At 46.9% G+C, this 24859-nt stretch overlaps 1 protein-coding gene across 1 annotated transcript in view; it reads left to right on the top strand.

Annotated features, from left to right (window-relative positions):
• The window catches only part of LOC146831375 (chloride channel protein C-like), a 497244-nt gene that overhangs the window by 109641 nt on the left and 362744 nt on the right, over positions 1–24859 (top strand). The window contains exon 4 of the mRNA XM_085605651.1: positions 20395–20570. Coding sequence (XP_085461777.1) covers positions 20395–20570 — 176 coding nt within the window. The remainder of the gene's footprint in view (positions 1–20394; positions 20571–24859) is intronic.

The raw sequence follows: 24859 nt of genomic DNA, 5'->3' as shown, positions 1-24859 counted from the left end.
ATCCAATCTGGAGTGTACCTAAAGTACATGTAATAAATTTAGAGGAGAAAGCAGCTAGGCGGGGGTCCTGGATAGCAGGATCCCAGCCAGACAAAGTCGAAAACAGTGTCACATCAGCAAAAAGTGGGGGTAACTATAAGAAGCAGATCCTATTCTCCTACACAACTCCCCCCCAAACGTAAGGACATTAAACTAACCTTGACCAGTTGAGTCTTCATGTTCTAAGTAGAAATATCTGGAGAGTCCATCTGCATTTGCATGGTTACTCCCAGGTCTATGTTCCACTGTATACTCCATCCCCTGTAGGGAAATGGACCCCCTCAAAAGTTTGGGCTTTTCACCCTTCATCTGTTTTAGCCATAAGAGGGGCTTATGGTCTGTCTGAACAATGAAGTGAGTGCCAAACAAGTATGGCCTCAGCTTCTTCAGAGCCCAAACCACAGCAAAGGATTCCCTCTCAATAGCTGACTAACGTATCTCTCTGGGGGTCAGCCTTCTGCTAATAAAAGCTACTGGCTGATCCTGACCCTCATCATTCAATTGTGATAACACAGCCCCTACCACCAACTCAGATGCATCTGTTTTTACAATGAATTGTTTGGAATAGTCAGGACTTTGCAGAATGGGAGCAGTGCACATGGCCTGCTTTAGATCATCAAATGCCTTTTGACAGCTAACAGTCCACTGAACTTGTTTTGGCATTCTACTGGAAGTTAGGTTATTCAAAGGGGTCACTATGGATCCAGAACCTTTGACAAACCTCCTATAGTACCCAGTCAGGCCCAAGAAAGCTCTGACCTGAGTCTGGGTGTTTGGAGCAACCCAGTCCATGATGGTCTGGATTTTGCTCTGCAATGGTTGAACCTGGCCTCCACCCACAAGGTGGCCCAGGTATACAACTTGACCCTGCGCTATCTGGCACTTGGTGGCCTTGAAAGTGAGGCCTGTTTTCTGCAGGGCCTCCAAAACATTTCTCAGGCGGACCAGGTGATCTTCCCAGGTGGAGCTAAAGACAGCAATATCATCTAGATAGGCTGCACTATAGGCTTCCAGGCCTGTAAGGAATTTATTCACCAACCTTTGAAAAGTGGCAGGTGCATTCTTCAAACCAAAGGGCATCACCATAAATTGGTAGTGCCCACAAGGGGTAGAAAATGCAGTTTTTGGCTTTGCATCCTCAGCTAATCTGATTTGCCAGTAGCCAGCTGTCAGGTCAAATGTGCTCAGAAACTTGGCTGAGGCCAAAGTATCTATAAGCTCACCTGCCCTAGAGATTGGATGGGCATCAGTCCTAGTGGCTGCATTGAGACCCCTGTAGTCAACACAAAACCTCATCTCTCTCTTACCACTCTGGGTGTGAGGTTTAGGTACTAAGACTACTGGACTAGCCCAAGGGCTATCTGAGGGTTCAATAACTCCCAAATTCAACATCTTCTGGACTTCAGTCCTGATGCAGTCCCTGACATGGTCAGGTTGCCTGTAAATCTTATTTTTAACAGGTAGATTGTCACATGTGTCCACTTCATGAGTGCACCAGGTAGTCTGACTTGGAGTCAGTGAAAACATATGTCTAAACTGATTAAGAACTTTTCTACAATCAGTTTGCTGCTGGACAGTGAGGCTGCCTGCCAAGGCTACACCATCAACTGAACCATCATCAGGGTTCTGTGAGAGCAGGTCAGGGAGTGGATCACTCTCTTCCTCCTGTCCCTCATCAGTAGCCATGAGCAAGCCCATGTCAGCCCTGTCAACAGATGGTTTGAGTCTGTTGACATGGAGCACCCTATGGGGGCTCCTAGGAATTCCAAGGTCCACCAGGTAGGTAACCTCTCCCTTTTGCTCAATTATTGTATGAGGGCCACTCCACTTGTCTTGGAGGGCTGCTGGGGCCACAGGCTCCAACACCCATACTTTCTGCCCTGGCTGATAAACAGTCAGTACAGCCTTTTGGCCATGCCAGGTCTGTTGCAATTCCTGGCTAACCTCAAGGTTTTTAGTTGCCTTCTTCATGTATTCAGCCTTCCTGGAGCGGAGACCAAGTACATAGTCCACAATATTCTGTTTAGGGGGTTTGAGAGTGTAGCCGGGTCGGAAGGATTATGCAACAGGCTACGTCGGGACAAGGATGGTTTTATTTTAAGATAATCGCGTCTTCTGTGAGGGAAGTTGTTCATCTAGGTTGAATTCCCTGTCCTCCCTTGAACGTCAGGAGAGGCAGAGAGTGGCGCTCCGGAGTCCGCAAAGAAAAGAAATAACAACAGAAAGATGTGGGTCAATTACTACATCCCGTTTGTCCAACCTCACGAGGGTAAGGAGTGAGGGTAACACTCTAGTGCACAAGTGAATTGATAGGACTCTAAACGGGTGGCGGTGAGGAGTGACAGTGAAAGGAGGGTTACTACTATATACAATAAGGAGGCGGCGAGCGACAATGTTGTCAGCCCTCAGACTTCTCCCGCCTCCCGACCCAGCCCGAGAATCTTTCCCGTACCTGGGTCAGCCACGCTCCTCCGGGGGTGTGGCTCGGCGATGCGTGTTCGTGGTGGCCTCCTGGCTTCGTCTTCCCGTCTCCGCACTCGTTCTCTCTGTCCGGGCTGGATGTCTTCTCCGGGCGTCTGGGTTGCTCTTCCGGGCCTTGGTTCTTCGGTTCTCCGCTCTCCGTCCGCTCGAGTCTCTTTCCGGTGTCCAACCACACCGGATTCCGATACCCGGGACTCCTTAATGGGTGCCAGCTGACGATGTCATCAGAGGGGGCAGGGCCTTCCTGTAGCACGTCCCAGTTAAAGGGACCGGCATCGGAGTCCGATAAGTCTGTTTGTGATGTCTGCCATGAGTCCTCCTGGCGAGAAGAAAGCATAGGTTCCATAAACTCACGGGCTTCCCACCAGTCACCCCCTTGTCCGCCACCTTCCCTGCTGACCTTGTGACACTCCTCCACCCTTGGTTTCTCCCGATTGGGGAGAGGGAATATTCTGGACAGATAGTCTGCGCTACCGTTTTCCAACCCCTTGCAATGTCTAACCGTAAATGTAAAGGGTTGGAGGGAGAGGAACCAACGGAGTACCCGTGGATTATTAGCGATGTTCAGGCTCATCCACTGAAGGGGGGCGTGGTCGGTGTACAAGGTGAAATAACGGCCTTCGAGATAATATTGCAGCTTATCTATGGCCCATCTGACTGCAAGACACTCACGCTCAATAGTGGGATACCTCGTCTCACTCGGAAACAGTTTTCTACTGACATAGACTATCGGGTGCACTATACCATCTGTTGACCTTTGTGACAATACGGCACCCAGGCCCTGGTTTGAGGCATCGGTGTGTAAGATAAAGGGGCGTGAGAAGTCAGGTGAAGATAACACAGGGCTAGAGGTGATGATGTGCTTCAATGTATGGAATGCATCTAACATCTGTTCTGTGGGGTGTAGGAGGATCTGGGGTTTTACGTCTTTCTGGAGAGTGTTGGTTAAGGGAGAAGCCACCTCGGAGAACCTGGGTATAAATCGTCTATAATAGCCTATGAGGCCCAGGAAAGTTCTCATGTCTCGTTTAGTGGAGGGAAAGTGGGTGTCGGTGATAGCCCTCACTTTTTCCTCTTGTGAGGTTATGAGGCCGTGACCGAGTACATACCCCAGATATTTTACCTTTTGGAAGGCCACCCATGATTTCCTGGCGTTAACATGTAAGCCGGCTTTTTGTAGAGCCTGTAAGATAGCATGAAGATACTGTATATGCGTCTTCCAGTCGGGGCTAAAGACCACAATATCATCTAGATACGCTGATGAAAAGGTATGGTGGTATCGTAGGATCGTATTCATGAGTCGCTGGAATGTCGCTGGAGCACCGTGCAGTCTGAATGGCAGTACTGTGAACTCGAAGAGCCCCTCGGGGTTGAGAATGCTGTTTTCTTTCGATCTTCCTCCCGCAAGGGTACTTGCCAGTACCCTTTTGTTAGATCCAGTGTAGTGATGTAACTGGCTTCCCCTTGTTTTTCGATTCGTTCGTCTATGCGGGGGATTGGGTAGGCATCGAAGGACGATATCTCGTTGAGTGCCCGAAAGTCCATACAGAAACGGGTGCTCCCGTCCGGCTTTGGCACCATCACAATGGGAGAAGACCATTCACTCCTGGAAGGTCTGATTACTCCTAGGTGTAACATGTCCTGTACCTCCTGCTGGACTGCTTTCCTTCTGGCAGCGGGTATTCTATAAGGTCGCTGTTTGATCACTTTTCCGGGCACGGTGTCTATCCGGTGTTCCGCGAGGTGGGTCTTCCCAGGGAGGTCGGAAAACAGCGATGAGTATGACTTAAGGGCTCCCATCAGCTCCCCCTTCTCTTTCGTGGTGAGTTCGGTGTTGATGACTAAGTACTGCAAGGTGTTAGTGTCGCTCGTCAGGGTGGGTACAGTGAGGGTGGCGGCCTTTGGTGGTGAGCCTATCCACTTTTTCAACAGGTTTATGTGGAAAACCTGGGTACGGTTTGGTGTTAGCTGCAGTTTGTATGTAGTCTTCCCTATGGTGGCAACGACTCTGTAAGGACCTTTCCACTCGGTCTTGAACTTGTGGGTAGACGTGGGCAGCAGCACCAGGGCCCAGTCATTCACATTTAGGGATCTCCGTTTTTTTCCTCGGTTGTAATAGCGAGTCTGTTTCTCTTGTTTCTTGGCGAGACTTGAATATGCTAGGTTGCGGAGTTTTTCGATTTTTGCCTTCAGTCCCTGAGTGTATTCCAGCATTCCTCTGGTCTCCAGGGCTTCTTCCTTCTCCCAGGCCTCCTTCGTCATCTCCAGGAGGCTCCGTGGTTGGCGACCGTACAGCATTTCAAAGGCGGAGCAGCCTAGGCTGCTTTGTACCTGGCTCCTTACGACGTATAATGCCAAGGGTAGCAGTTGGTCCCACTCCTTGCCATTCACCTCTAACATCTTCTTTAATGTCGTTTTTAACGTTCCGTTATACCGTTCCACTAATCCATCCGTCTGTGGGTGGTATACGGAAGTCCTGATATGACGCAAGTCCAGAATTTGGCATACTTCTTTCATTAGACGGGATACGAATGGTGAACCCTGATCCGTCAGGATTTCTTTAGGGAACCCTACTCTTGAAAAGAGTTCCAAGAACCGTTCCGCTATGTTGCGAGTGGTAGGGGTACGAAGAGGGTAGGCCTCGGGAAACCGGGTGGCATAGTCCACAATTACAAGCACGTATACGTTCCATTTTTTTGTGCGGGGCAAAGGCCCTATGAGATCCATCCCTACTCGCTCGAATGGGTTCCGTATCACTGGCAGGGGCTGTAGCGGGACGGCTGGGGGCCTATGTGTGTTCCTCTTTTGACAAATAGTACAGGTCTGGCAGTGTGCTTTGATATCTTTGTAAACCCCCGGCCAGTAAAAATGCCTCAATACATTCTGTGTGGTCTTTTCAGACCCTGTGTGTCCCGCCGTGAGGTGAGAGTGTGAAAAGAACATGATTTGTTCCCTAAAGGACACGGGAACCAATAACTGCTGGGGTTCTGAAGAGGAACCCTGTCGATACAGCAGTGAGTCTTTAATGAGGAACCGGGGATACGTGGTGGGTATGCCGTCAGGGGTGCTATGAGGCTGTTCCCACGCGTTATATAGGGAAGCATCATTGGCCTGTGCGAACCTGAAACTACGATCAAGAAGCCATGGATCCGGAAGTATCAGAGCTGGGGCGGCAGGGTTAGCGCCGTTAACCTGTGGTGGGTTCCCTTCCACTGTTGTTTTTAGCACACGTCTAAAAAGGTCTAGAAAATCTAGGACCCCAACTTTTATCCGGCTTCTAATCCCTGCGGAGTGGATGAGAGGTACAACTGCTGGGGGTAGGGCTTTACATCACCATGCACACAGCGTATTTGCACAGAGGACTCTGGCAATACTTGCTCACGTGTGACCTACATACCCTGAATGACAGACTGCTTGCAGCCGGAGTCTAGAAGGGCTCGGATACTCTTACCGTTCACCTGTACACTTACATGAAACGCGGTCCCCGTTTCAGCGGTGTACATGATGGACTTGGGAATATAACCCACTTCCATAGGTTCCTCTGTTGGTCTCCTCCTAGGGCATGCACGGGCAATATGACCCCACTCCCCGCACTCAAAGCACTGGGGTCCTTTTATGATGGGTAGCTCAAACTTCGTTTGCCAGGGTTTTGTCGGTTCCGGGATCTTGGATTTTTTTTCCATCCGGAAGTGTGGGTTGCGTGGTCTCTCCCTCCCAACCGCCCACCTTCGGTTGTGCTCGCGAAAAGGTGGTGGCCATTTCTATGGCTTGTTGGGCCGTCAGGTGAGTGTGCTGGCGCAGCCACCTCTGGGTATTATATGGAAGCGCATCAAGGTACTGCTCCAGATATATATTTTCCATGATCTCGTCCTTAGAGCTAATGCCCGGGGTTAGCCATTTATCGGCTGCCATTTTGAGCCTAAAAAATAATGTTGAGAAATGGTGGAGGGTAGTGCCTTCTTAATTGGTCCACGTCAGTGGAGAATCAACGTCAAAAACTTTGTTCCAATTGAAAATGCTTGTGATGTTTTTATTACTAGTAGACAATGCAAATATAAATTGCGAAAGAAAAAGCAAACAAGCCGACACGTGTTTCGCCCATGTGGCCCATTGGCCTTGGGCTTTTTCAAGGCTAAAATGTTTTAACAGTCACAAAATAAAGATAAGATAAGTGCAAAATTGGGTGAAAAAAGTGAAGGAGAAAGAAAAAGACAAAGTATGGTGGCTTTACCAAAGAAGGTCAAAAATTTCAAAGTGAGGGATAGAGAAAGAGAGATGGAGGGAAGAGGAACACAGGGGGAAAGAGAAGTAAAGAAGAAAAACACGTTGGGAAGGAAAGGAGAGAGACGATCGGGGAGAGACGATAGTTCAAAGGAGGAGAGAAGAAATCAAAAGAGCTTATTAGTGGTGACATTTCGTTTTCATATAAAACAGCATATAGCAGGTAAATATGTACATAGATGACATAATATCAATACAAATGCCAGATTGGGTGTATTGACACATTACTCTTATAATAGAATCATAACACTAGTAACACTTTCCTAGGCGCAACAGCATGAACAGGGCAGAACCAACAATACTATTGTAGTTATGTCTAAGATTAGTAGGGTCCTATGCTGAAAAAGAAAAGAGTAAGTCATGAAAAAGAAGAAGTGTGTAATAGTTTCAGAAGGCAATTGGTAAGGTGAGATAAACGTCGATAGGCGCATAGCCTGCAGATTCATCAAGAAAAAATATATAATATAACCGAGAAAAAATAATAAAACATTTAGTGCTGATACCAGAGACGAGAGTTAAAGGAAAGGAAGATTTGCAGGCGAAATGAGGGGAAAATTCATAGGGACAATCAAATAAAACAAGGTATCCCATTAGTTATACAGGTGAAAAAAGAAGAAGAAAGGCTGCTTACCGGTTTTCAGTAAAGAGCAAGGTCTGCCTAAATGGAAGAGCAAATGGTTCAAAGAGTCACTCATAAGATCGAGATTTTAATAGTTGTCTCTGTTAAGGATGGGCTAGAATAGGGCTTAGTATTAAGGGCGCAGGGACGCTTTAGAAGCCAGAACATCGTGCTAGCCAAAGAGTATGTGAGCGTAAGAAAACAGAGGTGCTTTACCAGTGAAACAGTCACGAGAAATGCAAATAACATTGCGCGCTATATAAGGTGTTGCTAAATTAAAAGTCAGTGGCATTTGAGTAATGGGTACTTAGTGCGGTGTTACTAGATCCAAATTCAGTGGCATTTTAAATAAGACAAGGGATTGAAGGCTGTGCAGTGCATAGTGTAAAGGTGAGAAAGGCCCGCTCCGTTTCCCCTCCTGGGACATGGAACTAGATTTGTGCTCGAGAATGATTCACTCTGAACAGCGGCGGCCGGCATCCTCGAGGGAGGGGGTGGGGGCCGCGGGTGGGGATTAAAACAATTAAAAATAAAACATACGTACCTGAGTGTGTTGGGTACCTCACCGCCTCGGCTCCTGGCCGGTCACGCAGTACTGGTGCAGCGGCGGTTGGGTCCACGTGTTCCTGCTGCAGGAACAGGAAGTAGCCAGCAGGCAGCTTCCTCCTCATCGCAAGTCAATCGCTGCGCAGGCGCAGGCGCAGCAGGAGAGCGCCCCAGCCGGGACATTTTCTCTGCATAGAGAAATAGTGTGTGTGGGCGGTCCTACGCGAGGGCAGGGGGGAGTGGCTTACCCACACTGTTGTGGGTACTGACTGTTTGGTCGGCTCAGGGCCGACGGCCAAACAGTCAGTATCTACAACAGTGGGTAAGCCACTCCCCCCCTGCCCTCGAGCACGACCGCCCACCCTCCCGCCCCCAACCAAGCACAGAGGCACTTCTGCTTTCTCGCAATGCGAGAAGGCAGAAACATAAATGGTCGTTTTTACCATTTATGTTTCTGCCTTCTCGCACCGCGAGAAAGCAGTGGGGCAACGCCCCAACGCCCTAATGGGGGAGCCGCCACTGACTCTGAACTAGTAACCTTTTAATGTGGCTCATGCGCCACTGCTCATAATACTCTGAACTAATTTCACGTTAAGCACGTCATTTTCGTTTCTTACCTGCACAGCTTTCAAACACTTTGTCTTACTCAATGTTACTGATTTGGGACTGAGTAATATTGTAATAATCACGCATTACTTACAACGCCACTGATTAAATTAGTAACGCCTCACATAGCGGACACTGTCACTTGCCTCTCTCGTGACTCTTTACTGGCAAATTACCATATGTTTTCTCATGTCAGTTTCATTCATTACCGTACCGGCTACCATTACTCCGCACAGCCTTCAATCCCTTGTCTTATTTAAAATGCCACTGAATTTGGATCTAGTAACACCGCACTAAGTACCCATTACTCAAATGCCACTGACTTTTAATTTAGCAACACCTTATATAGCGCGCAATGTTATTTGCATTTCTCGTGACTGTTTCACTGGTAAAGCACCTCTGTTTTCTTACGCTCACATACTCTTTGGCTAGCACGATGTTCTGGCTTCTAAAGCGTCCCTGCGCCCTTAATACTAAGCCCTATTCTAGCCCATCCTTAACAGAGACAACTATTAAAATCTCGATCTTATGAGTGACTCTTTGAACCATTTGCTCTTCCATTTAGGCAGACCTTGCTCTTTACTGAAAACCGGTAAGCAGCCTTTCTTCTTCTTTTTTCACCTGTATAACTAATGGGATACCTTGTTTTATTTGATTGTCCCTATGAATTTTCCCCTCATTTCGTCTGCAAATCTTCCTTTCCTTTAACTCTCGTCTCTGGTATCAGCACTAAATGTTTTATTATTTTTTCTTGGTGATATATATTTTTTCTTGATGAATCTGCAGGCTATGCGCCTATCGACGTTTATCTCACCTTACCAATTGCCTTCTGAAACTATTACACACTTCTTCTTTTTCATGACTTACTCTTTTCTTTTTCAGCATAGGACCCTACTAATCTTAGACATAACTACAATAGTATTGTTGGTTCTGCCCTGTTCATGCTGTTGCGCCTAGGAAAGTGTTACTAGTGTTATGATTCTATTATAAGAGTAATGTGTCAATACACCCAATTTGGCATTTGTATTGATATTATGTCATCTATGTACATATTTACCTGCTATATGCTGTTTTATATGAAAACGAAATGTCACCACTAATAAGCTCTTTTGATTTCTTCTCTCCTCCTTTGAACTATCGTCTCTCCCCGATCGTCTCTCTCCTTTCCTTCCCAACGTGTTTTACTTCTTTACTTCCCTTTCCCCCTGTGTTCCTCTTCCCTCCATCTCTCTTTCTCTATCCCTCACTTTGAAATTTTTGACCTTCTTTGGTAAAGCCACCATACTTTGTCTTTTTCTTTCTCCTTCACTTTTTTCACCCAATTTTGCACTTATCTTATCTTTATTTTGTGACTGTTAAACCATTTTAGCCTTGAAAAAGCCCAAGGCCAATGGGCCACATGGGCGAAACACGTGTCGGCCTGTTTGCTTTTTCTTTCGCAATTTATATTTGCATTGTCTACTAGTAATAAAAACATCACAAGCATTTTCAATTGGAACAAAGTTTTTGACGTTGATTCTCCACTGACGTGGACCAATTAAGAAGGCACTACCCTCCACCATTTCTCAACCTTACCCTTTCAATGGCTCTTGGGTGTAGCCATTCACGAGGACTGTGCCACATGTAAATTTGGGCCCTGACAACTGTAGCGCCGTAAGTCCAGAACTTTCCACCCATACAGCGGTTTCTAAAAAATAATGTTTTTGGATTTTCACCGGGCGCTCCTTTTTCTTTCCGAAAGCGTACACGGTAGGCCTCGGCATCTAGACCCAGGTGGTCCAGGATAATCGTTTTTATTTCACTATAAGGGGCGTCCCCGGTGGCATTGGCTACCTGGTATGCAGCTTGAGCCTCTCCCGTCAAGAGAGGAGTTAAAAAAAATGACCACTTCTCCAGGGGCCAGCTACACGCCCCGGCCACCCTCTCAAAGTTTGTAAGGAAGGCGTCTGGATCTTCCCCATGCATATACTTCTGTAGCGAGACCCCAGCGGGAGTGGGGTGACTGGGGCTTCGGGCTTCCTGAAAGGATGTGGAAGGGGGCTCTGTCACCGCTTTCTGGAGACCCTCAATCTGCGCCGCAATGGTGTCTTTGAACACATCACGGTCCGCTTTTGCGGATGCCATCTGACACTCGACAGCCCACTCGAGTTTTTTCTGTCCCTTAATCAAATGTTGGATCAACGCATCCATCTTTAATTCACAGATGGGGTTTTCCGTGCCCGCATTCTCCACCAGTGTAGTCGGGTCGGGAGGATTACGCAACAGGCTACGTCGGGACAAGGATGGTTTTATTATAAGATAATCGCGTCTTCTGTGAGATGCCAGTTTGGAGTAACAAACTCAACGAGTCAAGAACAGAGAGACCCAAAGTAAACTCAAACAGGTACACGACGACGAGTCTTCCTCTTCGTTTTGGGCGGGAAGTTGTTCATCTAGGTTGAATTCCCAGTCCTCCCTTGAACGTCAGGCAGAGGCAGAGAGTGGCACTCCGGAGTCCGCAAAGAAAAGAAATAACAACAGAAAGATGTGGGTCAATTACTACATCCCGTTTGTCCAACCTCACGAGGGTAGGGAGTGAGGGTAACACTCTAGTACACAAGTGAATTGATAGGACTCTAAACGGGTGGCGGTGAGGAGTGACAGTGAAAGGAGGGTTACTACTATATACAATAAGGAGGCGGCGAGCGGCAATGTTGTCAGCCCTCAGACTTCTCCCGCCTCCCGACCCAGCCCGAGAATCTTTCCCGTACCTGAGTCAGCCACGCTCCTTCGGGGGCGTGGCTCGGCGATGCGTGTTCGCGGTGGCCTCCTGGCTTCGTCTTCCCGTCCCTGCACTCGTTCTCTCTGTCCGGGCTGGATGTCTTCTCTGGGCGTCTGGGTTGCTCTTCCGGGCCTCGGTTCTTCGGTCCTCCGCTCTCCGTCCGCTCGAGTCTCTCTCCGGTGTCCAACCACACCGGATTCCGATACCCAGGACTCCTTATTGGGTGCAAGCTGACGATGTCATCAGAGGGGGCGGGCCTTCCTGTAGCACGTCCCAGTTAAAGGGACCGGCATCGGAGTCCGATAAGTCTGTTTGTGATGTCTGCCACGAGTCCTCCTGGCGAAAAGAAAGCATAGGTTCCATGAACTCACGGGCTTCCCACCAGTCACCCCCTTGTTCGCCACCTTCCCTGCTGACCTTGTGACAGAGAGGTAACTCCCATCCCTCCTTCACTAGACACAATGGACCCCTAACTGGATGTCCAAACAGAAGTTCAAATGGGCTATAACCAACCCCCTTCTGAGGAACCTCTCTGTAGGCAAAGAGAAGTCAGGACAAAAGTATGTCCCTCTGCGCCTAAGCTTTTCTGGGAGACCTTTAATCATGCCCTTGAGGGTTTTGTTGAACCTTTCAACTAACCCATTGCATTGTGGGTGATAAGGGGTGATACATTTGTAATTTACTCCACACTCCTTCCACATAGCAGTCAAGTAACTAGACATGAAGTTTGCACTCTGTCTGATACTACCTCCTTAGGTAAACCCACCCTGGAAAAGATTCCCAGGAGGGCCCTTGCCACCACAGCAGCTGTGGTAGTTCTAAGGGGAATAGTCCCTGGATACCTCGTGGCATGGTCCACCACCACCAGTATAAATCTCTGCCCAGATGCAGTCTGAGGATCCATGGGACCAACTATATCAATCCCAACCCTCTCAAAGGGAACCCCCACCTCAGATAATGGTATCAGGGGGGGCCTTTGTAGTACCACTTGTCTTACCACTGGCTTGACAGGTGACACAGGAGCGACAAAACTCCTTGGTGTCTTCAGACTTGTGAGGCCAATGAAAGTGAGGGACAATTCTGTCCCAAGTCTTGTTTTGGCCTAGGTGACCTGATAATGGGATGTCATATACTAGTGTCAATAGGAAGCCCCTAAACTTCAGAGGTATAACCAACCTCCTGGTGGCACCAGGCTTGGGGTCTCTACTCTCTGAGTAAAGGAGTCCATCATCCCAGTAGATCCTATAGGACCCACTAACACTCCCAGCAGCCTCAGCAGCAGCTTGCTGTCTGAGGGGTTCAAGAGAGGGGCAGCTCAGCTGTTCCTGGCTGAGATCTGCCCTGGAAGGGCCCCCTGTCCCCAAGAACTCAACCTGATCAGGTTCAAGCTCCTCTGTGACAGTTCCTTTTTCAGGACTAAGATCATCTCCCTCAAGAGACTGATCTGTACTCTGAGTCAGGGAGGAAGAAACTGTCTTACCCCTACTGCTCCTTCTCTTGGAAGGCGCCTGGTCCATTTTTCCAGGATCCAGGGCCTTTTCAGTGGATTACATTTTTGCCTGTGACCTAGTCATTGCAAACACATCTGCAGGGATTCCCAACATTTCTGCATGAGTCCTGAGTTCAACTTCAGCCCAAGCTGAAGTTTCTAAATCATTGCCCAACAAGCATTCAACAGGGAGGTCTGCACTTATCACAACCTTCTTAGGGCCAGTTACCCCTCCATAGGTGAAATTAACAACTGCCAAGGACTGGTCTGTCCTGACATTGCTAGCATTGTTCACTTGGTACATCTCCCCAAGTATGATTTGCTCAAGAGCTACACAATCTTTTGCCACCATTGTGACACTTGCTCCTAGGTCCCTGAATGCCAAGGCCTCTTTTCCATTTATCAAAGGCTGTTGTCTGTATTTGCCCAGATTACTGGGGCTCACAAATAAGGAGGCCATATCCATGCCTCCATCACAGATCAATACAGCCTGAGTTGGAACTCTGACTAGGCCAGAGTCCATCTCAGATCCCAGGGTTAATCCTACTACACCCTTATTCTGAGTACCACCACTTGGAGCTGAACTAGGGGGAACAGTTGCCTTAGGGGCAATGGTGGCTGGAGTGGAGTCCTTCGACTTGTTACAATCACTTGTCCAATAGGTCTTCTGTTTACAGATTTGACACCACGGTTTCTTCTTGCCTTTTCCCTTGTTGGATTGTGACTCCCCACCAGATGCAGAGTTTTGGGGCCCTTGAGAAGACTTCTGGTCTTTACCTTTCTCCCCACCCTTATCAGATTTTTTAGAATCCTGCTTCTTGGAGTCACCACCTTGGTTCTGAACTTTCTGCCTCATCCTGGTTCTGACCCATTTTTCTGCCTTCTGGCCCAATTCTTGGAGAGAGGTCAGATCAGAGTCCACCAGGTACTGACGCAAAAGCTGATTTTGACAATTTTTAAGGATCTGCTCCCTCATAATTGTACAATCCTTTAAAATCACACACTTTACTGCCAAGTAACCAGTCTTCCAGAGCCTTAGTAGCACAATCTACAAAGTCAACCCCGTCTTGTGTCTGTGCCTTTTGGATATCTCTGAACTTAATCCTGTATTGTTCAGTGGTTAAGCCAAACCCATCAATCAGAGCACTCTTCAAGACTTTGTAATTATCAGCATCCTCTTCTCTAACAGTGAGGAGCTTGTCTCTACCTTTGTCTGCAAAGGAGAGCCACAAGAATGCTGCCCACTGCTCCTGAGGGACCGTCTGTACCTTACAGGCCCTCTCCAGTGCAGGTAACCATTTGTGGATGTCAATCCACTCTGGTAGGGAGGGACAATCTTGTTCAGGTTCCTATGGTCATGAGTATGTTCTCTACCTCTAGGGACGCTGTTGCTTCCACCATGGGTCTCTAGCCCCACCTTTTTAGAAGCTCTCTGAAGCTCCAGGGATTCCCTATCTAAGGCCAATTGCTGTCTCTTGATTCTGAGCTTAGCTCTCTCAAACTCAAGCAGTTGGCACTTCTTCTCATAAGCATCAGAATCCAGGTCATAGAAGTTTTCACTTCCTGGCCTTTCCTCTTCTGCTGTCCCACCCAACTTGCCTGCCTCATCAGACCCTAGGGTCTTTCTGAGGTCATCTACAAGCAAAGCCTCTATGAGGCGTTGAGTGACTGGATTTCTCCCTGTCTTCAGTTTCCTAGATGTACATATGGTTCTCAATTCTTGGAATGAGAGATGGTCATACTTAGCTAGCAAGGAGCCACTGGCTTCTGGCCTAGACGACATACTAGTGTTATGTGGTGTAGGCACCTACCTAACCTAGTGGGAGCTACTGAATGCTCTTGAGTTGGAGAAAGCGTGTGCTAGACCCTTGACTTACCCAACTCTAAGTTCAGTAGAACTTACTTAATTTTAGTCTTGATTTATATGTACCTAGTACCTTTAGTGGTTTTCAGTTAGCCACCCAATGAGATTATATGGTAAAACAATAGCAAGCTTGAATCCCACCGCTGCCACGAATGTGAGAAGTTGGCCTGGTATATGCTGTCCACTTGTTAAAGTGGGCACCTTGTAGCAGTCCAAACAACCCTTATTGATGATTAGGTTAAAGACAATCTTTATTGAAAGCTATCCTAGTGGTAGCTATAGAGAGCAGCCTTCAGGCTAAGTCTCAAAGGAATGTAAAGCAGCTTGGTTTACCATATTATAACCTCCTGAATGACCAAAGGAGAACCACACAAGGTATATATAAAATATATGGATGTATTACTAAACACTCTCTACTAACCTCTTTATGAGATTAGAGAGCAAAGCACACAATATTAAATCACTAGAATGATAGTAAATAGCACAATACACAGCGGGCTCCAGGGGGAGAGCGAACCATATACTAAGAAAGTGGTATAACAACCACAACTTGACTAGACACAGTGCCTAGAGCACGTAGAATTGCTGGAACCCCAAGGAACCACCCAAGGTAGTGACACAGGGGACCCACGGAGGACGGGTGCAGTGTGAGAACACAGATGAGAGTTCCGTACAACTCTATGGGAAAGTCGCGGTTGGAATTTTAAAGATTAAAGACACTTAGGAGAGGACTTCAAGCAAACCCTTTGGAACATAGAAGGTTCTAAAGCCAGCACCCTTGAGAGTACTGAGGTACCCGTGTTACCTATCCCAGAGGAGCCGGGTGCATAGGCGTCAAGCGGTGTCGGAAACGCTCATTGATTTCAATGGCGTGATGCGAAGAAGTGCTGCTGCCGGGAAGATGAAAAGTGTCCGGAGTGATCCAAGCCTGGATCAGAGCTGAGAAGAACCTGAAAGCAGAGGGGATAGAGTCTGGGTCACTTCAGGTTGACCAGGGGCTCAGTAGACGAATGGCCACCGATGTCGGGTGTTTCAGGTGAGAAGAGGTGAAGCTTCACTCTGCAGCCACGGGGACCAGGAGACTTCAACGACAACCAAAGTCTGGACGTCAGCTGTCTCACAAACGATGTCGAGTGCTGGGGGGTCAGTGTCCGGATTCAACACTAACAAGCCTTGGCAACTGCAACCCACACCGTCAGAGGAAATCAGCTTCGGTGAGGACCAGCAAGGTCCTGGGGACTCTCCAAGCTATGGAGAGTCAAGGCACGTCTGGAGCAACCAGGAAAGCCCACTGAAAGTTAAAGTTACTTTCATAGGGACCCACAGGCCAACTGACCAGGGATCGCAAAGGGACCTCAAGAGGAATCACAAAATACCAGCCCACGGAACACCCGTGGAGTGTAGGCCTGAAATCTTTGGTGGAAACAATGCTCGGGGTCAGGACTACAAGTAGCTCAAAGCACAGCCTCAGGGGTTTCCGGAAAGCATATGCTGCTGCAAAAGTACACGCTGCACAGGCGTTCAGGTTGCACGGTCCCCACGAGGGATACGGGCCTCAGAATAGCTGAGAACGCAGATCAACCTCAGGGACCATGGGAACCCACCTCCTGTTTTGCTGAAATCTTCAGAGTCCTTCAGGAGCTTCGTAGATGCAAACCAGTCAGATGCATTTAGGTGCCTGCTTAGCAGGGGAGTAACTCCTTTATTCCAAAGGCGATTCTTCAGTAGTCCAGCGTCGTGCAGATCATCAAAGTACTTGGGGGCATATTAACAAGGAACAGGGAAAATTAACGCTAAGGACGCTTTGCATTAATTTTTTTTAACGCCCGCTATCGCTGGATAATATCGCCTGGTTATCGCGTTATTAACAACGCTAACCGCCTAGGCGATAAAAAATCCAGCGACAGCGGCATTTTGGGACGTTATCGCTGGTAATGTAGCGATAAAACTACAAGGATAGGGTTATCCTTGTTGATAGCCCATGGTGGACTTAGCCATGTAATCCACCTCCCATTGGATTACATGGCTAAATCTGAAAATTAGCAGATGTAAAAAAGCAGCGTTTACCGTGGTTAGCGCTGCTTTTTTTGTCTCTAACAGGGTTAGCGTGAAGCTTGATAATAGGAGAAATGTCACTTAGCGACATTTCTCCTATTATTTTGCTCTGAAACGCCCACTTTGCATCTCATTAGAGATGCAAAGGGAAGCGTAGTGAAAAAGGGTGCTAACATGCGATTTTGCATGTTAGCACCCTGTTGTTGATAGGGCGATATTTTTATCTCCGCTTCTTCTTTTAAAGCCAAAAAAGCGCAGATAAAGCCCTTGTTAATATGCCCCTTGGTTTCTGTAGCAGAGTTTAGTCCAGGTAATATCTACTGTCCTGTAGTCAGGGGTTCCTACTTTATACCCAAGGAAGGGGTGGGACAAACTCTGGAGACCCACCTATGAGAGGGTCAGGACAGAGGGGTGGCTACACCCATGTCCTTTGTCCAGTTTCGCTCCAGAGCAGGAGCAGATGGCTCCTACAACTGGTTTGAGCTGAACTATGCACAGGGACAACAAATGTGCCCCCAGTGCAGACATCAAAGCACTCTTGGAGTGCCCCCACCCAGCCCCAATACACTTAAGCCTGTCTGGGAGGTGGTCACACCTCCCTTTGACAGGAAACCTATTGTCAAGCCTTCCCCTGCCGGAGTTTTGTCCAGCAGCAGGAGGTCAGACTCATGTCTGTGGCTGGCAGCATCCATCTTCTGATGCCAGGTTCGAGAAAGCTGGTCCCGGGTGTTCCGGTGTTGTCATATTTCTCTCTCTAGGAGGGTGGAATCATACATCCCCGCCAGTTACTGGTGGGGAGGTATGATTCTAAGATGTTTGACACCAAACACAACATGTTTCCATGCAGCCGTTTTAAAGTTAGCATTTACCACGAGGTTATAATGCACTTAAGAGTATATGGTTGGCTGCATCACAAACAACCCCGGAATAGAGGTTCCGAAGGCTGCAGAGGGGCTCTGCTCATGCAGGTGCACCCTCTCACATAAAACTCAGCACCTTGCTTTCAGGATTGATAAGGCCTGCCATAGGGGTGACTGATAGGTTTATATGTGCAGTGATATAGGATAGATATAGTGAACCTATATCTACGTAAGGGGTGCATGCACCACCTTACACAGGCTGCTGTAGCAGACCTGCAGTGTCATTTTGAATGGTCTCCCAGGGGTGGCATAATACGTGCTGCAGCCCCTGAGAGGCCTCTGGGGTACCTATGCCCTAGGTACATAGTATACCATATACTAGGGGCTTATAAGGGTACCCCAGAATCCAATCTGGAGTGTACCTAAAGTACAAGTAATCAATTTAGAGGAGAAAGCAGCTAGGCGGGGGTCCTGGATAGCAGGATCCCAGCCAGACTAAGTCGAAAACAGTCTCACATGAGCAAAAAGTGGGGGTAACTATAAGAAGCAGATCCTACTCTCCTACAACAGACCGAATTGCAATTTCGGCCCGTTAAGAAATGCAAAACAGCCTTTTCCTATGTACACAGACCTTTAGGTAATCGCAAAATATGATTCCTACCCAGTAGAAATCACATTTTATGATTCCCTAAATAGGAAATTGCAAATAGGGATTTCCTTTTTGTGATTTCTTAACACAGAAATCTCTATTTAGGAAAGGCAAAAACGGTCCATTAATACGAATTGCATGGGATTTCCTAATTGCAATTTCCTAATAGCGAGTAATAGCGATTCCTACTCTATAGGAATCGTTATTAGGAAATCAGTAATTTCATACATATCAATTTGCATTTCCTAAATAGGAATTCCTATGGCGTCGCTATTTAGTAAATGCTAAATTGCATTTTCGGACATCTGACCCTAAGTGTTTAAAAAAAGCGTAAAAATTGCCTTTTTCGTTTTTTTCTTGAACAAATGATGACAAATCCACTTGAAGGTATGAGAAGGAAACTATCAAATGGGCTGTTTGGCAGGACTCTGGCACTTTAAAATCCACTTTAAATCCTGTGAAGTATTGCCACATAGCTTTATCTTCAATCTCTTGACACTGTGAGAGTCAAGCAGCCACATGCCATGTGCTGCACATCCAGCCAGCCCTCCCCCAGCTAATAGAACCCTGTGGGCCAGAGCCCCTCGAGCCACTCTTATGATGGATAGCAGCAGAATTACAAGCTCCCAGAATGCAGAGCGCTGTGGGCAAAGGCGTATTAACAGGCTAAAAGGCCACATAAGGACTTTGTAGCGAATTTGCACGAGGAGAGAAAAGACAAAACCTACTCAATAAGACTTGAAGATCCAAAATTAGCAACCTCTCTCCATCCCTGGTGAGGAGTAATCCTAAAAACTAGGAAGGAGGCCACCTCTCTAAACCCTTATCATTACCGCAAAAGCTAATATTGGTAACTGACCATGTGGAATGAGCACCCTTAGTCATAGAGCATGGAGGTATTCAAACTAATGTTTCTGACAGGAGGCCTTAAAGGGTGAATGACCACAAAATGTAGCATTGACTCTGGGCGTCCTGGCATAATTCAGACTATAAACGTGAGGAATTCAACGTGAGGAATTTCCCTCATCTGTGTAGGGGCAGCAGAGTAGCCTAACGCTTAAAGTGTCCGGGACAACCTACTTTAACAAGGGCCATCCTCACCTTCACAAAAATCAAGAGGAAATAAACAAAATCATGCATAGAGCAAGCATATGGTCTCACGTTGTCCTCACAGTGGAATCATGAAATCAATTTGTATACAGAGGGATGGGAAAAATAGCTTGATAGAAAAGCAGCACCAAGCTTAGGTGAGGTGCCAGATAAACAAGGAGTTCCAGGTAGGAAGTCTGCAATGATTACAGGACAAGGCTAAGGATAAGCTCTATGGGCCTTATGTACAACAAAATGATGCAGTGTGACGCAACAAGACACTTTTCTGCTCCTAGCTACGCCAGCACAGGGATGCATCATATCTACAACAATGTGACTTATCCCTGTGCTTTTCCCTGCGCAGGCGCACTCTTGTCTGCCATGTGCCAACTCAGGCATCCTTGCATCATGGTGCAAGGGCGCCTGCTTTGCAGTGAAGATTGTTTTGTGCCAAAGGGATACCATCATTCCTCTTTCTATGTACGCTGAAAAATGCAGCACTCACAGAAAGAGGCAAAAACTAGGAGAAATAAAATTATTTCTCCTTATTGCGCCTCCTTCCGCCTCCCCTGGGAAGGCTTAGGATTCTGATGCATTCCCAGGTCTACGAAATGTTGTAAATCTGGAAATGCGGCAGAATCCATGGTTGTTGCGTGGGAACACCCACAGCAACACCCATGGCACGCCTCTTTCACGCGTGAAAAGGAGTCGTAGTTACAAGGCCATGAAAAGCCAAGTAGGGTGGCTTTGTGTGTCCTTGCAAATATGGGCCAGCACAGTGCACCGCCTGAGCATTAAAAAAGTGACGCGCCGGCGGCGCCTGGGGCTTGTAAAAAAGCCTTGAAGCGACTAGCACTCACGTAAAGTATGGAGAGAGAGGAGACAGTGCGGTGACAAGTGGAGTCTTTGATTTGGCAGCGGATCTATGGCTCTCCATCTCTCCGTTTTGAACTCTTGTTAATAGCTACCATTTTGCAGTTCAATTTCTAAGGTGAAAGTCTGCTTGCTGTGCATTGGTATTTGTTTTTTTGTAAGGTAATTCTTTTCTTCTTCAGTTCTTCTGCCCCTCAGGATCACCGAGCGGCCTACCTGAAGTCATCGGCTTCCTGAATGGTGCCTCGATCCCACACATTTTCAATGTAAAGACCTTTTTTGGGACGTTTATTTCCTGTGTGCTGGCGGTGGCGTCAGGACTCTTCTGCGGGCCTGAAGGGCCTATGATCCACTTGGGGTAAGGAGCAATGTAGCTCATTCAATTATCTGTAGAATGGACGAAAAGGGTAATCAGTCAAGCAGGAGGTAATTTAAACCCTTATGATTCGGACTACCTGAATAACAGCAGGTCTCAATGGAAAAGACCATGATAGCTTAGTTAAAGGATTTCAAAAATATACACACATAGGATTTACTTCATATCAGTCTCTGAACACTTTTACTGGTATTATAATTACAAGTGCTGGGAAACTGCAGAAATGTGCTTATCTGCGGGTCATAGATGCGGTACACGCTTATAGGGCCATATTATCAAGAATGGCGAAAATGGGCTTGATAATATGCCCTTGAGAATTCCAATAGAAGCCCAGGTTAGATGTCCTGCATATCTAACCTGGGCTTCTATTGGAATTCTATAACGCATATTATCAAGCCCATTATCGCCGCTTTAGCGGCAGTTTCCTGCCGCTAAAATGGCGATAATTTTATCGCCGGTCTTGCTAATATGCCCCATAGTGTTGACACTTAAATTAGGAGTGGGTGAAGGTTTAAACTTTACCCTTGAAATGATTCTTAGAGGGCAAACTTGGCACGTCCTCCTACTTCTGTGGGAAGTTTTCACATACGATTTTTTTCAGCAAAACTTTCTTGAAAAAAAAAACATTCAAAATAAGTCTAAAAGAGTGCTTTTGCTGAGCTTTTTTCTCCCGAAAAAAAACAATTGGTGGTTTTTACAGTGCAAATTTTGTGAAGTGCACGAAGACTGCAAGGTTTTACGAAAATCTTTATGAAGTTGTGGAGGAAGAATTAGTTTTCTATTTTGGTCTTTCAGAGTACGGCACAGCATAGCATAGTTACAGACGGTTTAGAATATTTCAGGATCATGTAATTCATATTGCGTATTTTTCTGCATTCCAACGCCCATCCTCTCACCATAGAACATGATGTCGGCAGAACGTTCTCGACTTGTAAGTCACTGCCTACATTATAACTAGGGGTCTTATTAATCTAGAAAAAGCATTTGAAGAGCACATCTGTTGCTCAAGTTGTATTATCTATGTATTAAGTTGTATACATGGGGGTCCTCAACGAATCGCGTCGTCAAGGTTACTTCCGGGTGCTGTATACTGAGTGTGTGTTACAATTCCATTCCAGTAATCTTCACTCGTAGCTATCAAAGCCATTTTTTATTTAAAGGCCAGTCTGAATAGCCCCACCTTTAGAAGTTTCCTGAATCACAAGGTGGCTGTGTTCCCCTCCCAGTCAATGTATTTCATAGCTTTGGGCATTGGTCTCGCTAAGATCAACTTTTGTGTTGTAGTCTTTTGAATTTTTGTTTAGCAGTTCGGTGCCTAATGAAAGTTCTTGGATGGGATGTAGAAGAGGGGAGTACTCTACAGCTACCCCAGGCTTTCCTTTCAATATGATTTGTGTACAATACATAGAATTTTGAATGTTTCTTTCTTCCAGCAGAAGCAGGTGTAGTGATTTCAAAGGTGGCTGTATGTGGTCAAGGTTGTGGAAATTCAAATATATCATAGATCCCAATTTAGTAATCTTGGCATTTTTTCAGTTAGATTTTTAGATAACCTAGTTCATGTTGTATTACAAGTGTCACTGGATACCAATAACAAATATCGTGTCAGTTTCCCGTGATTTTTTGAGTGGAGTAAAGTGAATTGTTTCAGAGTGACGATGACTATAGGTTGGTGCCCTTCACTGCTGTGTTAATTTGGGTGTGAGAATGGCATGCTGACACCCAGTAGCATCCACAGGTTCTATGACATTCACTGGAAATGGGTCTCTGGTCTACTTCTTTGAATACAAGGACGTCAGTCTTTGTTCCATTAGGACAACGGAAAATTCCTTGCATTCAGTCGCGTAAGTAACTCAGGCAATTAATTGAATAGCCATTTGAGTGCAGCCAGGTAACAAAAGAAATTGTACACTTAATGATGTAGCTCTTGACCAAGGGGTCCCTGGTAGATTAAATAGTCACAGAAATTGTGCAGGTATTTATAGCACCTAGTGGACTCTTCTGAGCACATAAGGTGAATCCAAATTATACTTTTTGGGCACCATCGAGAAGGAAGGAGGAGATCAAGTCTAGTTCTCTTGCTGAGATCCCTGCCCACTCCTGGAGAAAACTCAGTTAGAAATGTATGGTCAGTTGTGCTGCAGGCAGCTAAAGGGTGGTTTCCGGCTGGCTAGGACACATCGGAGCCAGTCAGAATTCACTGTCCTAGATAGGATGAGTACGATACACGTGCCCATTAACCTGTGCTCACTCTTGGGTAGCTTGGCACCGAGCAGTCAGGCTTATCCTCAGGGCCCAAGTGTAAAGTATTAGCACAACACCACCCTCGCAACACACTGCGTATGCCACAAAAAGACTCCACATTGTATGTGTAAAACACTGGTCTTTGTATTACCCACACAATTAAATCAAAATGAGACACACATTGTATATACACTTTACAGTTCTATGCATTGGTCAAACCTTCCCATTAGCAGCAGAACAGCATGAACATATATGCCATAATAAGAGGTATTCATCCAACACGATATTCCCAAATATCGCATACCCCCCAACAGTTGCAATGGTCAGGTCTTTGACTACAACTCAACTACACCAGCCAGTGATGCACTTTGCCCCTGCTGGCGCCCTGTTGATGAGATTGTCGAAACTATCTAAAATGGAAAGAAACAGTTGCTTAGTTTCGTCCATCCGAATTTGACCTCCAGGCGCCCAGCGGCACCTGCACGAGTGCAGGATTGCTATCCCTCCCCGTATACAAAAGGTTGTGACCCAGGCAGCTGGCATGCTTCCAAATCTGGAGAAATATATCCTCTCAACCAGAGGTGTGAGCTGCAGTAGCTCCCGACGGGGAACAACCTTTACAACGCAACTTTTACAACGCACTACCATTACAACGAAACTGATACAACGCGAGTGCATTGACAACGCAGGACATTACATCGACTTGCACTAGATGGCGTGCTAACATTAAAAATAGTGTAGTTTACTATCCCAACACCTTCCCTACTGTTACGTGGACTGGAGTTGGAATAGTAAATTACACTTTTTTAATGTTAGCACGCCATCTAGTGCGTAGTCAATGCACTCGCGTTGTAAAACTTTCGTTGTAACAGCATGCGTTGTAACAGCATGCGTTGTAACAGCATGCGTTGTAACGTCATACATCCCTCCCGACAGCCAACCATAGATGACCACAAGGCACAATGAAACCCCTCGGGGCCCGTCACGCTTTTCTCCATAACAAAATACCTTGTGGCGTGGGTCTGAGGAGAGGTAGTCAGAGACCTCGGATGGAGGCCGCGATGTCAGCCACTATCCTCCTCTTGATCTGGAGGTCGAAGACAGTCTCAGCTCCCAGGGCAGGTACCCCAACACCCCTTGAACACCACACACTCAGGAGTGCAAGCTAGCCCAGGTCCCCTGGTTGCAAGCATGTGTCTCTCAGACTCTGCAAGCTTCTCTCACACTCCTCAAACTCTTCACATCCTGGCACCTCAGGTGGGCTGCTGAACTTTATGAGTGCACTCCTCTACACAGTATGATGACGGCATATGTCAGGACAGTCCTTGTACCACTTGACAATTACTTCCACTCATTTCCGCCACACTGTGCACCATCCCTATGATCTTGTAGAAACGGGGAGGTCCTTTGTGTCCCTGAGATCTCGTGGACAGGAGGCCAGCAAACCTACCCTTGGAGAGTACTTAGGGACCCAGGACACAACAGATGGCACTTAGCTGCATGCTAGCAATGTCCAGGCAAAATACTCCATGTGATAGTTCTGTTCCTGGAGCACAACAAGCTTCAGGCCACCACAAGTCGGCAGATAATCCAGTTGCAGTCCCTCCTACCCTAATGATTCCTCATGTTGATGTCCCAGCATCGAACCAGCTAGTATGGTTCCAAATCCAAAAGCGCCTCTAACTTCCAAGGCCAGAGTCTCAGTAGTTATACCCACAATGGCCTTTGAAGATGCAAGCATTTCAAAAGGACACGTTTGAAATGCACAGGCCCTCTATAAATTTGCCATCCTACCCTGGGAGTTTGATCACTATCTTTAGTGGGGAGACCCTGCACCTTGGAATGCAGGACCCAATTCCACCCCCATGTAACCGTCCCAGAATGGCTCCTCAGAGTTAAAGGTCTGCAGTTTCCCATAAGTCCCTAGTTTATGGCCTTCTATCAGAATGTACAGATGCAACTGCCGCCCCAGCTCCCAAATGTGAATTGGAGACAGGCCATCAGGTGCACAGAGCCATGAGTATTGA

This window comes from Triturus cristatus, chromosome 5_1, assembly GCF_964204655.1.
Source record: "Triturus cristatus chromosome 5_1, aTriCri1.1, whole genome shotgun sequence".
NCBI classification, from domain to species: Eukaryota; Metazoa; Chordata; class Amphibia; order Caudata; family Salamandridae; genus Triturus; species Triturus cristatus.
This window is presented reverse-complemented; position numbering and strand designations above follow the sequence as displayed.